This window comes from Benincasa hispida, chromosome 2, assembly GCF_027475165.1.
Source record: "Benincasa hispida cultivar pf3 chromosome 2, pf3_genome.v1.1, whole genome shotgun sequence".
Classification (NCBI taxonomy): domain Eukaryota; kingdom Viridiplantae; phylum Streptophyta; class Magnoliopsida; order Cucurbitales; family Cucurbitaceae; genus Benincasa; species Benincasa hispida.
The window spans coordinates 21,519,902-21,537,484 of NC_143479.1; the positions used below are offsets into that span (position 1 = coordinate 21,519,902).

Sequence of the window (17,583 nt, forward strand, 5' to 3'; positions counted from 1 at the left end):
ACATGTGTTTTTTCTACTGAAAATTGGTTAAGAATTCAAATGTTTACCTGAAAAATATGAAAATTATGGATAAGAATTTGTAAGAAAACAAGCACAATTTTCAAAAATAAAAAATTCTAAATCAAATGGTTATCAAATAAACCACACTTTGTATTTTGTGTTTTTTAAAATATATGTTTATGTTTTTCCTAATTTTTTCTTGTTATGATTTTCACTTTTGTAGAAGAAACCTTTAAACTCTTAATCAAATTCTAAAATATATGTTTGCTTTTCCCTCAATTTTCTTGCTATAATTTTCACTTTTGTAAAAGAAATCTTTAAACTCTTGATCAAAATCTAAGAACAAAAACATTTTTTTTTCTGCTTTCAAACTTAGTTTTTTTTTTAAAAAAAATAAAAACAAAAACATTACTATAAAATGGACAACATAAAATAAAAATAGAGTGAAATATAGTTAATAAACTTAATTTTTTGAAAATCAAATAGTATCAAATAAACTTTAAATTTAACTAAATGTTGTATTTATTCATTTGAACATAGCTAGATAGATAAAAACACCAATATCATTGTTAAAATCATTAACTCAATCGTTTAAATATTAGGTTTAATAAATTCATAAATTTTGTCCAAAAAAAATCCCTAAAAATTTTAAAAATATTAAATGCCACTGAATTTGTAATATTCTGTCTAACACATTACAAAACTTAAAAAATAAAAAATAAAAAATAAATCCAATACCTTATTTCATGATCCAATTTTTTTGAAAATTGTTTTTCCAAAGGAATGAAGAAGACGCGGCATGTTGGTTGGAAGCGAGGGTATTTTGGGGATAAAAGGAGAATTTTCAAAAATAGAATAGTCTACCCTGTATTTCTTTTCCCTAACACATGAGCGTGAAACGCCACAGATCTCTCTGTTTACAGAACCCTGTAACTCTCAAACCAAAACTCAATCACACACTCTCTGCTATTATGCAGTTCTTCACTTTCCCTTTTCTGTTTTCCCTTTGCCTTCTCCTTCATTCTTCTTCTTCCGCCGCCAATTCTTCCGACCTCCACTCTCTACGCTTCCATGGTACTCCTCTGTTTTCCTCTGTTTTACGTTTTTCTACTTCTTTACTGCCTTTGTACTCTCTAATTTCTTTTCTTTGCTGGGATCGGAGCAGTTGGGCAAGGAGAGTTCGTTAGTGCGGTGGAACTGTGGAAGGCCACAGCGAGGAATCTGGCGGAATCCACCGTCGATAATTCGTCTCTGATTTTGGCTGAGACTAGAACGCAGAGGAAAGACCCACTTAACAATTTTCAGCGATATACTGGGGGTTGGAATATTAAAAATAAACATTACTGGGCTGTGAGTTTCTTTCTAATCTAAGCTTTGTTTTAATGTGTGTGATGTTCGTTCTGTACGTTGTGAATAACTGCTACCAACTGATTTTTTTTTTCTTTTTCCTTTTTGGGTTTAATTTAAACTGGGTTTTGAATTTAACAAGTTATTTGCTTATTTCAACTTGCTCTGTTCTTGTTAGATATCGGTTTTATTTTATTTATCATTTCGTTGTTTGTTTCATTTTAGGGTTTTTCCCCCCTTCCTGAATTGCTGATGTCATGGATTCAAATCCAATATAGTTTGCCTTGGTGGGTCATTAAGAAAGATTTAGAATGTATTGAATCAGAGAAGAGAGAAGGGAAAAGGAGACTTTGATTTTATTAAATCCGTCAAATCTGTGAGTGGGTCACTGATTGATAATAATAATTTTATTTGAAGACTTTGCTGTGGTTGTTTCTGTGGATTTTTTTTTATTAAATTAAGGAGTCGATTATCTTTGTTAAGTTTGAAGACTTTGTTTCTTTACTTTATTTTGTGTACTAATTTGTTCTTGGGTTCTTACTTTTGTTCTCATCATTGTCTTGTTCTGCAGTCTGTTGCCTTTACAGCAGCTCCATTCTTCGTCATTGCTGGGATTTGGTTCATTGTCTTTGGATTGAGTTTGATGCTCATTTGCCTATGCTATTGCTGTTGTCGAAGGGAGCCTTACGGCTATTCTCGATTGGCTTATGCTCTTTCTCTCATTTTCCTTATCCTCTTTACAATTGCGGCAATGTAAGATCTTGCTCTATTTATCTCTATTCCGCTCGGGCCCTTCTCTATATGATTCAGTATTTGGAAACTTTCTCTTCAAATTTTGACTTTTGGTCTTCACTTTTCAGTGTTGGGTGCATTGTTTTGTACACGGGTCAGGGGAATTTTCACAGCATCACAACAAGGACACTGGACTATGTAGTGGGTCAAGCTGATGAAACTGTTGTTAATCTTCGTAATGTTTCGGATTACCTTAGTGCAGCTAAGAAGATAGGAGTTGCATCAGCATTTCTTTCTGGTGATGTTCAAAGAAAAATCGATGACATTGATAGAAAACTTAACTCTTCTGCTACAACTCTTTCTGAGAAGACGGGAGAAAATTCAAAGAATATCCAATATGTACTTGATCATATGTAAGTTGGATCCCTTTTAGTTAATATCCAATGGTGCGTGCTTATTTGGACATTAATGGTTTCATCTTCCTATTTTGCTTGGACTACAGAAGGCTTGCTCTTATAATTCTAGCTGCTATTATGCTCCTTCTGGCATTTCTTGGATTCTGTAAGTGTTTTATATTTCTCAATACTTGAAGATACAGATGAAGCTTTAATCAAATCCTATAGAGCTCATTGTTTCGATGTTTGTTCCTGTAATTTGTTGCAGTGTTTTCCATCCTTGGGATGCAGTCTCTTGTATACTCGTAAGTTTATATCTAAATTTATACTGATGATTTCAAATTGGTTATGATGTTGAAGCATGTATTCTTCTGCACATAAGATTCATTGTCATAAACACTTGGTTCTCTGATGACTGCAGCTTGGTGATCATTGGTTGGATTCTTGTTGCTGGCACATTCATTTTGTGTGGCGTTTTTCTTCTTCTTCATAAGTAAGCTTGTTTCTTTGTGAGGAATATACTGTTTCTTATGTTCCCTCAATTTGCATCACAATATTTCTCTCTGAAAAGTTACACATTGTATCTAGTTTTAAGACACTGCAATGCAAGAATGCTAACTTCTTTTCTCAATACACATTAGTGTTGTAGCAGATACATGTGTGTCAATGAATGAATGGGTTCAAAACCCAACTGCCCATACAGCTCTGGATGATATCCTACCATGTGTGGACAATGCCACAGCCCAAGAAACTCTCACACAATCAAAGAATGTGGCATTTCAACTTGTTAATGTGGTCAACAATGTCATCACTGGAATTGCAAATGCTAACTTCCCACCAAATGTTGGACCACCCTTTTATTTTAATCAATCTGGTCCAGCAATGCCGACCCTCTGCAACCCGTTTCATTCAAATCTCACCGATCGATTATGTGCATCGGGTGAAGTAGAACTGGGGAATGCTACCGAGGTAAGAAAATTAAAAGAAACTTTTTATTGTCCAAGTCCTCATTTTGGATGAAGCCAATTACTTCTCATAGATTGGTCTGTCATACCCACCTTAAAGTTTGTTCTGATCTATATAGTTTTTGTTGGAAAGTCTTGAATCTGTCATTTTGAATGACTAAGTATGGGGTCCAATGTGATATTTAAATCCTCTAACTTGCACAAGTGTCATATATAAACACTTAAACCCTGTTGGAGCCTTTAAAATCTGTATTATCTGATATTCCTCTCTTAATAAATCACTTTCTCACTTTGTTCATGGACATAGCTAACACACTATTAGCACACCACGTAAATCTTTGTGTCAATCTTTATTGTTTATGTATTCTCGCTTTTATCTATTTGTTGATTTCATAATAGCTTTCATGGTTTGTTTTTCACATATCTTTATGCAAGTCAGCAAAGTGGTTCCGTAACTGTTAGGGGGAGGAACCTTTTAACATGTTTTTCCATTGGGCATGGGAAGTTCTTAAGCATCTTGAACTCTTTTTTTCCTCGTACAAAAACTTGCGCTCCCCCTTTTCAGATGCACCCTCGAACAATCTCTGTAGTCTGAATCATATAAACTTCTTATATTGTATGTAAAGGAGGAACATCAAATAACATTTCATAATTCATTTCATGCAGGTTTGGAAGAACTATGTTTGTGAAGCTTCAGCTTCTGGTATTTGTACAACTCCTGGCCGGCTGACCCCAACTTACTACAGTCAAATGGCGGCTGCTGTAAATGTAAGCTTTGGTTTGTACAAGTATGGTCCATACTTGGTTAGTTTGGAAGATTGCTCTTTTGTGCGGCAAACATTCACAGACATACAAAACAACTATTGTCCTGATTTACGTCGATATACACAATGGATCTATATTGGATTGGTTCTCGTGTCTGCTGCCGTGATGCTGTCGTTAATTTTTTGGGTTATCTATGCCAGAGAACGACGACATCGTGTATATACAAAGAGTCATACAGGAAATCACGCACGGTGATGATAAAGAAAACGGTTATAAGAATCGTACATCCATGTATGCTTGTTGTAGGTACATCTTTTACTGAGTTATCTCTCGCACATATTTGAACATTACATTAGATTACTGAGTTACATTAGGTACATCTTTTACTGAGTTATCTCTCACACATTTGAACATTACATTAGATTAGAGCTTATTTAGAATATGGTTATTCTTCAAACTTATATCTGAATAGTGTTGATGTGATGCTTTGTGTAGATATACCTAAAGTGGATTTTTTTTGGTATTGGCCTCACTTTGACTGGTTCATGTGTTTGTCCTTTGATTTGTTTTCCATGAAATTCATTCTTTAACAAGTCCCTGAACTCCAGAGTCTTTATAAGAATGTTTAATTCATCCATAAACTTTTCATCTTGTGTTTGGTAAATCTTCAAACTATTTCAATTATTTTTTTTTAAAAAATGAAATCATGGACCTATTAGGTTGAAAAGTGAGTTTAAATTCTAATTAGACCAAAATAACTTACATGGAATAGATAAATTAATTCTTTAGGTTTCATTTGGTAACCATATGGTTTTTGCAAATTAAGTCTATCAGGATCATTTTTATCCATTTTATTTCTATATTTTGTTGTTTACCTTTTAGAATTGTTTTCATAATTAAAGGAAAATTTTGAAAATTAAGATTCCGTTTGATAAATATTTCATTTTTTTTTTTTGCTTTTAGTTTTTGAAAATTAAGTCTATTTTTTTTTTTTTCTGAATTTCATACATTTCTTAAGTGAGAGTTGAATTCTTAGTCAAATTCTAAAAACAATAAAAAAAATTTAAAAGTTATTTTGTTAGGTCTTATTTGGTAACAACTTTGTTTTTTGTTTTCAGTTTTTTGAAAATTAAGTCTATTTTCTCATATTTTCTTATAATAGTTCACATGTTTCTTAAGCACAAGAGTTAAATTTTTAGTCAAAATCCATAAAATTTTAAAAGTTACTTTTTTTAGTTTCAAAATTTGACTTACTTTTTTAAATCATAGGTAAAAAGGTATAATTTTCAAAAAAAAAATCATAGGTATATTTTTTGAAATCATTGTAAATGTGAAAATCTTGATTAAGAAATCGGAAAAAAATAAACCCAAATTTAAGAAATTAAAATTAAACCTAAAATATTACCAAACCAGTCTAAACAGCTACCAATTGAGGCTTAAAATTTTTAAATAAGGCAAAATTCTATGATGGGCTTATTTGATCTTTTCGAAGGTTATGAGCCAAATAGTTGCGAACTTAAACTTCATAGATTTATTAATCAGACATTTTTTAAAAAAAATTTGGAGACCAAATACAAAGGACCATTCATGTTATAATTTAACCTATATATTTTGCATTAAAAATAATAGAAAAACTACTTTTTTTTAGTCTCTAAATATTTAACAATAGGTGCATTTGCTCCCTAACGTTTCAAATTAGCCAGTTTAGTCTTTGAGTTTTTAAGTATAGGTAAGGTCCCTCAATTAATAAATCTATTAAATTTAGACACAAAATAAATTAAAAACATGATGTGGCAAGATTACTTAGAAAAAATATTATTTAAATCTTAAACTTTCATGATCAATTTATACATCGAATTTTCATGAGTTGATCCAACTAAAACATAATGAAGGGTTTAAATTGATACAGTTTAAATTGACACACTTATGAAAGTTCAGAATTTAAATTGATACAACATGCTAAATCAGGGTTTAAATTGATATTTGTCCTAATAAAAAAGAAATGTTTTGGAAGAGTCACCTCACAATTATTTAAATAAAATCAAAGAACATATTAAAGGTCCCACAAACAAACCGACATTGTTTTTAGCAAACTAAAAAATTGGAATATTATTTGAATTATTGTCTATTTGTACGAAGGAGGAGAGTGTGGGACTAGAAGTCTTCTATTTGATCCCACTTGGCCCTCCAAATATCATTTTTGAGGATTACAATCTTATCAATCATTAAAGTTTGATTAATCCCTTAATTATAATCTCTTCCCCACTAAGCAAACACCCACACTATAAGTTTTGGGATTATAAGTTAGATTTTCCACTTTTTTCATTTAATCTTCTTCCAAAGCATTGGACCACAATCCTATATTGGAGCCTCCATTCATTCGTTTATTTCCTTGTTTTACAAGTAAAATCTTAACTTTATCATTAACTTTACCCATATCCCTCATTATTCCTCCATAAACTTGATTGTTGAGGCCAATATTTGAACAGAAAAAATACATGTGATGTTTACGTGACAACAACAGTAAATTTATGATTTGAAGGAAAGAGACTTATAAAACAAAGAAAAAGGATTCTACTACCTAAGGATTAGGATGTGATATATTTCATATTAGGATTGTATCAAATTGAATCAATGGTTCATTGGTACTGGACTTATTTGAAGTTAGACTACATTTACCAATTTATAATGAAAATTGGTGCTATTGTAATGGAATTCCATTGATAGATAACAATAACAACAAAAGTAAACTTGACAAATTCAAACTTCTTATACTATTACAGCAAAAGTAACAATAATGGTAACGATAACGATATCAGCTAGTGGATTCCACGTAATTTAAAAATGCAATCGGATTGATCAGTCCCATGCCTTAATTGGATTGCGTTTTGTTGGGAAAAACCTCCTAATTCTACCGCAGGAATAAGCAGAACACAAGAAAAAGTTTACATGGAAAACTCCTAAATTGGAGAAAAACCACAACCCACAAGTGAAAATTTGTTAAAATCACACAACAATTCTCTCTCCCAATCCCAATTACAAGAGCACTCTCTCAAAACTTTATACTACTCACACTTTTCCCACTCTCAAACCAGAGAATACATAAAGGTAATTTAACAAGAGTAAGCACACTAGAGTGTTTTTTAATTGGAACAATTGAAAACCGACGTCATAGATTCCTTTTATAATGCTTATAGCTCATAACTTTTCTAAACCTTTTCCATCTGGAACAATTGTACTTCTAATATTTTATTAAAAAAACTCAATATGTTCTTCGATTACAGACTTGGAAGTGGGTCTCACATCTCGTTATGATTATGAAACACATGTAAACAACAACAAACTCAATCAACTAGGCCCATTTCTTAGACTACCATTGATTTATTATGTTTTTGCAAATAAACATGACTATCATTAATTCTTTTAAATACTTTATCTCAAAAAGTTCAATTAATCTAAAATACTTGTGTCTAGATTCAAATCCATCTATCTTACATTGGGATTCCGATATTAAGTTAAATGTATCATAGTTGTATGTAAACTAACCATAAAAGTTGAATCTACATAATTTGAAGGGACGTTATAATTTTTAGTTGACATTTTCAAAGTGAAGAAGAAAAACAAAAAATCTCTTAATTCCCAAATTTTCGGAGAGTTAAAATTAAATTACATCCAACCATTACTCAAACTAACAATTAAATTTGCATTTCCCATTTCCATAATTTCCATAATTTCCATAATTTCCATAATTCATATTCCAACGAACCAAACGAATTGCAGTTAAAATTTTCAAAGAAATTCGAAGGACAATAAAGTAATTTAGAAAATTCAAACTCAATATAAAAATAGGGTTAAAGAAAATTAAAAAAAGGAAGAACCTTAAACTCAATTCATCAATCTTCTTCCACAAGTTTTTCCTCACAAAAATCACTCCCAAATTACCACAAACTCTCTTCAACTTTTCCATTCAATGGCCTCAAAATCTGGATCCTCTACTCCCAAATTGCAAAGCATTGGCGGTTCACGGAAGTGTCTCTGTTCTCCGACTACCCATCCCGGTTCTTTCCGATGTAGTTTTCACCGGAACCGCCGCAAGGTCTCCTCCGCTAGGGCATCTTCATCCATTTCCGCCATTACCACTTCGCAATTGGAGTTTGCGATGTTCGCAAAGGCGAATGCCTTGAGAGCGTTTCTTTTGCAGATCATCAAGCCGTCGAGTAACGATCTTCAACGGCGGAGGAATTTTCATCCTAGACCTTCCAGGTTTTGTTTGATGAACAATCATGGAACTGGATTGGCTGTTTCTTGAAAATCGGTTTTAGTTTCTTAGTCGTAGTAGATCTGGAATGTTCGTTTTGTTCATGATTTCGATTCTATGTCTTCGCTGAATTTCTTCCAGATGAGTTTGTAGATATATAGCATTTGTGTACAGATTCGAGATGTCGTTGATTGGATCTTGATTGATGATTCGACAAGTCATTCTTGAAATAGAATTACGTTCTTTTTGTATCTTTTTTCCTCTGTTTCTTCTACTCTCATTCTTGGAACTGGAAAATGCAAGCAAGGTCGCAATAAACGGAAGATAATTCATTACATCTTGAAGTTGATGTGTTAATTTCCTTATCAAGAACCGGCTTAACTATGTTCATAGGAATTTATTCCAATTTTATTTTTCGGGAATCTTTCTCTGTTTTTTAGAGAGATTTTGGAGTACTGTTGCATCTTCAACGGAATCATATACTATAATTTGATATTGTTGAACATTATTAAAATTTACTTGACTTAAGCCTCAAGCAAGATTTGTTAGTAATGTAAAGATCTTGCTGTTGCCTAATGATGTGGGGAAATTGATTAGAATGATTTATTATTGCTCACAAGTTCAGTGTTTTATTGGTTGTTTATCAAGTTATGAAGTTGTGCCAAATTTGTATTTCTAGTCATCATTCTTTTATGGCAAGATTTTGATTGGGTTTCTAAGTTTAATTTTGCATGGAATTAAAAATTAAAGCCTTAATAATATATAGTATACACACATTCAATTTTATTATCTATATGTTTAGAGAGTTTTAAATTGAAAGTTTAGAAGATATATACTTGACACAAACTCAGAACTTGTACGGAGAATCAAATATATCAACCAAGCATTGGACTTGTGACTCGAAGTGGATGATACATGACCTAAACACATCTACATAAGGATTGACTTAATATTTCAAATATATGAACAAATTTTTTTACTCGATTAAAGATAAAAATGTTTCTTTAAAAAATTATTATTGGAGGAATTTAAACCTAGAATGGTAATTAGCCAGAGAAAGAATGAGATGCCCTCTTCATTTTTATTGATTTGTCTTTACCAAAATAAAAAATAAGAATAAAATGTGAGATGAGGCTCATTCTAGGGAATCTCATTCCTCATTCTTGCAAATAGGTGATGAAGCCCACACCATTTTTTTACCTTACTTTACACTATTTGTCATTTTGTCACTCCTTTAACTTTCTTCATATATATTTTTTTATTATTTTTTATTTCTATATTTTTTTCATATCCTCTCTCTCTTTTTAGTAATTTTCATTGTATAGTGAAAATCAAGTCTCACATTATTTAGAAGTAAAAGATTCATAATAAATAAGAGATGATGCATTTTGTGACTAATGCACGAATTTATATTCTCAATACATTTTGTGACTAAATTTTATCAAATCTAATAATGCATTAGTTAATAACATATGATTCATAAAATTGTATCGGTTCAAATCCTACCATTTTGTGAGTCTATCAATTTATCTTCTCAATACATTCCATTTGGATGAACACCGTATGAGTCTTAAAATTTTGTCAAATCTAATAGTTCAATTGATTAATTTGATATTTGAAAAAATCTATCAATGTAAGAACTAATGCACGAATGATTTTTGAATGTAATACTAATAATGAATGAAATTGATTATTTCAAATATTCAATTTTTTAAAAAACTTAATTATTAATTAAAAAATATATATTTCATTTTGTTTATGACAAATTTTTTAGTGATGATAAAGACATATAACATTTTCTAGAACACTATTATTTATGTATAAATACGTAGAGGTGTTAAAAAAATGTAAAAAAAAAAAACTTTAATCTTAATTGTAATTGGGTTTGTATTCGATGGAATTTGAGGAAGCATAGAGCAAAGGAAAAAATCAATGGGCCATGTGTCCAATTTGCTTTATTAATGAGTTATTCATTTAAGGTGGATAGTTAAAAACAAATGATTGAAAAGGCATATAAGAGAAATAGCAAATTTTAAAGTTTTATTTAAAAAAATGACAAAAAAATTTCAAAATTATAAAAATAGTAAAACAAATTTAAATAATAGAAAATACTAATTAATAAATGACCTAACTATCCCAAAGACTAATAAATTGAGTACAAATAGACAATGCTTCAAAAACAACTCGAAAATTACAAATAAAGTCTATCTAAACATTCTAAGTGGAAGAAAATTACAATCTCAACCAAAAGCTAAAAATATAAATAGCATGGTCAAAATCTTAGAAATGGTTCCAAAATCCAAAAACAAACAATTTGGTCCTCACTAACAACCAATTCGCAGTTGCTTCTTTATTGGACGAACATGATGGTGTGCTTGTGGTACAATGGTCACAGGTGGTGGCATGCAGTTGCTTAGAGAAATAGTCGGTGATGAGAAAAAGAAGACTTGACAGTCATACAAGTCAAAATATAGCAGAGAGGGTGGTGGTGAGAGAAGAAAGAATGAGAGGTTCGAAAGTAGATAGCCCAAGATGCCATTGTGGCGAGAAGAGTATACTAGCATAAATTTTAAAAGAGAGATTGTGGAGATGTTATGACTACAGGCTTGCTACAAATGTGAAATACGAAAAATAGAAAGAAAATGGTGGGATGTGAGGGAGGTAAAGTAGAATTTGGGTTTTTTACAAAATATATATATATATATATATTTATTTATTTATTTATTTATTTATAGTATGTAGCGAGGAGAGTGCTTAGATTTTTTATTTTTCACAAAAGAATTATAAATATATTGGAACTTTGGAAATGAGGGTTTAGGGGTTTTTTTCAATGAAACAATGTAAAACAAATCTTATCAAAATAACAAATATATAAATATATTTTATTTACCATTGACATATTGTTATATCATTAGATTACATTTTAAAAAGTATAAACTATATAAATAGTAATAATATAAACAAAAAAATATATATGAATATGATAACAAAATTTATAAAATAAAAAAGAATAACATAAAATATAATTTGATACCAAAAATAGATTCAAATAAATATTGTTGGAAGAAAGAGAATCTCTAATTTAAATCAAGAAATATTAAAAATGATAGTTAAAATCACATAACTTCATATTACAATTAAACTGAATGTGTAAATATAGATTAGTTAATCTCATAATTCTATTACAATTACACTGCATGTGTAATGTATATCAATTAATTTTCAGAGCCCCTCGAAGGCAAAATGGAAATACGTTTAACTTCATATTACATTTTGAATATGATAGAAATATGTTTAAACTAATGAAAAAAATGTAGATAAAACTAAATCTGGTAGCGAAAAGCTAAACTAATTGAAAAAGAGTTAGATAAACCAAATTTGATAATAATGTGCTCATAAGGTTTGAGAGAAGAATATGTTTATACTGAATTATTGTACAAATATATTGTATTTGCAAGATTCACAAATACATTAGAGAGTAGTCAACCATCACAAAAATCATGACTCTGATTCTCCAACGTCCACTGTAGGTGCCATAGTTCTAATTTATTGTAGTGTCTAACTCTAATTCTCTCTGATGAAGAAGATTTCATCTTCTTTTATTGAAAAATGAAGAAAGCTGATTATAATAATGAAGCAGAAGAAGATTGAATCTTCATACAAGAACATATGAAGAGGAAAATAAATGGATCGATGGATAGAATCACTTAATAAAATCAAAAGATGAGGATAAAAAAAAATTGAAATTAAGAAGAATTTTTTTTTACTTATGTGTTGTTAATAAATGCATGATTTTTAGATAATGAAATGTAAAATAAATAAAAATATATTTCAAAATGTTAACAAATGCATAATGATGTTATAATATAATATGAGATAAAATGAGATAAAAATATACACTAAAATCTATTAAAAAAAAGATGGAAAAAGTTGAATCTAATAACAATATGAATAAACAAATGAAAAAAGGAATAAATATGATAAGAAGGTAAACAAATGAATAGAAAAAAGATGAAAACAGATAAATGTATAAACAAATGAAAAAAGATTTAGATAAAACTGAATTTTGTGGCAATTAATTAAAGAAATTGAAACATAGTTAGATAAAATCAAATATGTAGAGAAAATATAGATACCAAACAAATATTTAGAGAGAAAAATCAGAAAGAATTATATAATGGAAATTTGATAACCCACAATTTTACAATCTAGGGTTTTATTTACTTTGTTTTATTATTATTATTATTATTGAAACAGTACGTTTGAAATCTAATAACTCAACAATTACACTGTATCCATAAATATATCCTTACTTCAACTCAAACAATTAGTATTTATAAGAACACGAACCACAAAACCAGTGATTCCATTAAAGACAAAACAGGAATTTAAAAAATATCTCACATGTGATCTACACGTGATTTGGCCAAAATCTTATTATTTTCTAATTTTGATATTTTTTCAAACGAAATCTAAATCGTGCCTACATATTCCAATTATCCTGATTGAAATGGGTGTTATTTAAAAAAACAGTGAAAGGAGTAAAAGCAAATTCAATAGGTCGAGGGTTGTCCATGTGGTAGAGCATATCATGATTTAGTTTTTATAAAAGACCAAAATGAGTAAGGACAACAAAACTGTCCTATTTTTACAAATAATTTTCAGTTTACTTATTGTTTTCAAATATTTTGCAAACTACTATAGTTTTATATTTAATCCCAATTATTTCCATTGGTATAAGATTTTTTTTTTTGTTGTACTTCTTTAGCTAGCAAGATTGGAATTTGAAATTTGAAATAGATATGAAATTTAAAATAATTACTATTTGATGACATCTTTTATAATCGTATTGTATACAAATTCATTTTCATTTTCATTTAGTAAACACCCTCTAAATAAATAAATACCGTAATTACAATACCTTTGCAAAAATAAATAAATAAATAAATAACGGAGTTCAATTAGAGAAATAAATAGAAGTAAAATGAAAATGAAAATAGGAAATTTTTGCCCTAGCTAGAGGTAAGAAAAAGTAACACCCCTATAAGTTTCGTACAAAACAAGTCTTAGCTCCCACAAAAATCTCGTGTTTTGAAAATATTTGATGACATTTTTGTTGTCGTTTTCCCTTTTTCTTGTCATTGATAATCAAAAAGTTCCTTTGAACCATACTTTATTAACAAATTTCAACCAGCATTAGTATGGTTGCCCCCACAAAATATACAAATTAACCCAATAATGAAGAAGAAGAATATTCTTATAGTGACAAAGATGTTTTAGAAACTCCTTTTTTGGCATACTAAGATGGACTTGACTTATTCCAACATGGCCTTAAATGAGAGCATCAAATACCCAATCAATCAAAGTAGTTGATTCAAAGTAAAATAAGTGGTCAAACTTTTATTTATTTATTTATTTTTGTCTTGAGAGAGAGTTGATGGAAGAATTCCTTGTGTTCACATCACTTATTTCTTATTTAATGGCCAGAAAGAAAAACACAATGTAGAACTTAGGGTTTCAATTATGAATAAGATTGCCTCCAATTTTGATCACTAATTTTTTCTTCATTTTTGAAAAACAAATTGTCAATTAATAAGACATTTCCAACTTCCAAGGCCTTTCTCATAAGGACAACATTTTCAATTTCACCCCCTCAACTTTTTTAAGAGTCCACTCCTAGTCTACTACACTACAAATTTTGGGTTTATTTAATAACCACCTTTGAAAAAAAAAAAAAATAGGTTATTTGAAAAACAAATTTAAAATAGAACAATGAATGCATGCAACTTAATTCCATGCTTCCCATTTTTATACAAAAAGGAAAATTAAAAAAAAAAAAAAACATTTTTTTTGGAAAAATACAAAAATTGCCACGTAATAGTTTCTTATTGGGCAGCTCCCTAGACTGTACATTGATGAGTGTAGCCTAATTAACACCCAAGCATTTTCCTTTAAAATATTTGTTGAAGGGTAATGCTTAGATGTAACCTAGACTATACATATTTCATACAATCCCGGATTTATTATCTAGCAAAATAATAATAATTTAATTTAAAAAGCTAAAATGTTTTGGCACATGACAATTTTTAATTGGGTGAATAAGTTGCACAAAGGTAGGTGTAATTGAATATGTTCAATAGACAAATTAACTTCAGAATTTAATATGAAACATATGATTTCATGATTTTGTAAGGAATCCAAAAAGTAATGAGAATGGATGTTTTTAGAGAAAATTATATGTAAGAAAGAAAACCATGTGATTGTGAATTGAATTATATATTGTAGAATAAGAAAGGAAAAGAGATGGAATTAGAAACTTCAAAGTTTGAGAAAAATCAATAGCATGTGATTCCCTAAAGTCATATTTTTTTAAACATAATTAAGTCTTCTAAATGGTATTAATATATGATTATAATTAATTAGAACTACAGCAAAAGCATAGCACAAAAGTAGACCCCATTACTTATAGTTTTTTAATATTTCTTAAAATTATTTCAATACTTATGTGATTGTTAATTTTCTTTTTCTTTTTCATACATTGATAAATAAAAAGCTAATGTAATATTTATTTGTTCATTTATTTAACAAGTATTATGTTGATTGGGTAAATATTTGAAGCTTCGTGTAGTAAGATAGGTGTAGAAATTTAAAATAAAATGATCGACGAAAAATTAATTAAAATGACAAAAACAACATTCGGTCTAACAAAAAAATTAAATAAAATGGAAAATATATAGACTAAATCGACACTGGAGATTCTTCTCACGTGAGTGCCCAATTGAACAACAACACATACATGTGTTGAAAGGCCCATTATACCCACTCTTTTCACTTTTGCAAGTCATTAGAAGTTGTCTCATATATATACCCTCTAGCCACTCCTTAATTCTCCAATGTGGGATAAGTGAAAAGTTCAAGTCCCATGTACTTTTGTAGGCCTTGGGCCTAAGGTGAATGTGGGCCATTCCCAACAATCTACCACGAATGACCTTATAGGTACCAAAAAAATGATAGAAAGAAGGAATGACAGTAAACTTAAGCATCGATATGTTGCAATTTGGTTTGATGCATAGTGAATTAGGGCAACAACTGCATTCACAAAAGTAAGTTACCTCTTGAACTTTTGTAAATTCGTGTTGAGATCCCTACAACACGTTTCAATCCTTTTGATTTCTCTCTTGATTCTGTTGGGAATGTCCTAGAACTCGCAGTTCATAAATTTTGTGTTAAACATTCTATTTATCAATAAAATATTATTGAGTATCTTATTCGATAAAGTTGTTAATATTGCATTCTATTATAAAAATCAAATAAACATATCCATGGCTATAGTATGAATACTTTTAACTTTATGTAGCGACATAAATAGGATCAAGTTAATAGTATATAGCCTAAATGGTCTATAAGTATATGGATGAAATTGGGTATCCCATTCTGGTAACCATATTGGATGCGACCCATTTTTGTATGGTAATACAAATGATGTGATCTATAGATCATTCATGTAGAGACATGCAAGTGAAGGCATTCTATGCAATGAGTTCGCATAAAGACTGGATCTCGAAATAGTCACTTTTCTTTATAATGACAGTTTACTGTTAAAACTGACTATTTCATACTAAAGTAACCTAGGATAACTCGATTTTAATCCTGAGCTAGCTATGAACTCATGTTTATTCGAGATTATCCTTTGATCTGCATGGGTAAGAGTAGTCCAACAACACTGCTCAATAAGCCTTCCATTTTGGGGATGAGACCGGATAGATAACTAGGGACATAGTCTTGTGAGATGGAATTCACTCCCACCCGTCTTAGGGTTAGTAGATAGGTTGTTCTCTTAAGTGCTGATCCTGATCTTGAACAAACGAAGCACGAGAGGGACATGATTCATAAGTGGTATTATGAATCAGTTGTTCATTAGAGGGTCAGTGGGAGCTTAAAGAACATGATGTAGTTATAGGGTAAAATGGTAATTTTGACTCACCTGTAAATACGAACGACCTGTGAAGGATCGACTTATTGATTATGGTTCACATGGATAGAAATACATCTACAGTGAGGAGAGTGCAACCATCGAGCTATAGTGGTGTGCCTTGATAGTTAACGAAAAGTAATTAATTCGGTTTAAAGAGTTTAACCAATTGATTAGATCCACTAGGTCCATCTACTAGCTCATAATTGAAATAAAAAATTGAGTATTGATTGGATGAATTTTGAATTTAGGGTTATGAATTTGAAATGTTCAAATTTGGTTTTAGAGTTTTCAATAGATTGTATAAGATGCAATTAAAACATTTAATTTAGTCAAAATTAAAACGAGACTGGAGAATCAATTAATATATAAATTATGATTTAAATATTAATTATATGACATTGAATCATATTGATGGAATTGGTGTTTTATTAATTTAATATTAAGATATTCAATGAATAATTTTTTAATTAAAATTGAAATTAATTTTATTTAAATTAACTACTTTAAATTAATTTTATAAAACAAATTTTTAAATAAAATAGTTTGTTTAAATAAAATTTAATTTTTTTTAGAAAAAGATATTTGAGTTAGTGGTTTTTTCCCAAAAATTGGAAAAATCCACTAACCATTTGGTGTTTTATCATCAAATTCCATCATTAGATCTTTAATCAATTCTAAGCAAGAGCTACCCTACATGCAACCATATTCTAATGCATGAAATCAGTCTATAAAATGAAACCTCATGCATGGAATTGAAAAAGAAGGCTGAGAATTTTATCTAGGTTGCTACAAAATTGAAAACCCGACTACACCCTCTCAAGTTCATCCTCAATTCAGTTTAATTTGAGTGTTTCCACCACACATTCCTTCTTGAGCATAGTGGGGAAGATCTTGTTGGTGGTCTATCTGAAGAATCAAGCTCAAACTTGTGGACATTCTGCTGAATTTGTGGAAGAGATCTTCAAATGTAATGTTTGGTTCAAACCCCCTTATGAAAACCTCATGAACATGTATAGAATTCAAATTAAATGTGGTTAGAGTGCTTAATGATTCAGAATTCTTCCGTTGTATGTTATATTACTCCTTCAGATTCCACGTTAAATCATGCATCAAATGCTATTTGGCTATTCACATAAAGCCTTGGCT

General features: G+C 29.9%; 2 protein-coding genes across 2 annotated transcripts; both read left to right on the forward strand.

The window, feature by feature from the left end:
* Positions 1 to 769: 769 nt before the first annotated feature.
* On the forward strand, positions 770 to 4,736 carry LOC120070575 (plasma membrane fusion protein). The gene is made up of 9 exons (XM_039022368.2): positions 770 to 1,074; positions 1,166 to 1,350; positions 1,919 to 2,100; positions 2,208 to 2,492; positions 2,582 to 2,640; positions 2,743 to 2,779; positions 2,896 to 2,967; positions 3,116 to 3,443; positions 4,106 to 4,736. The coding sequence occupies exons 1-9, from the start codon at positions 888 to 890 to the stop codon at positions 4,457 to 4,459; spliced, it is 1,689 nt and encodes a 562-aa protein (XP_038878296.1). The 5' UTR covers positions 770 to 887; the 3' UTR covers positions 4,460 to 4,736.
* Positions 4,737 to 8,060: 3,324 nt separating this feature from the next.
* On the forward strand, positions 8,061 to 8,797 carry LOC150037724 (uncharacterized). The gene has a single exon (XM_090310756.1). It carries the CDS (start codon positions 8,175 to 8,177, stop codon positions 8,511 to 8,513), a length of 339 nt encoding a protein of 112 aa, XP_090166882.1. The 5' UTR covers positions 8,061 to 8,174; the 3' UTR covers positions 8,514 to 8,797.
* The last annotated feature ends 8,786 nt before the right edge of the window (positions 8,798 to 17,583 follow it).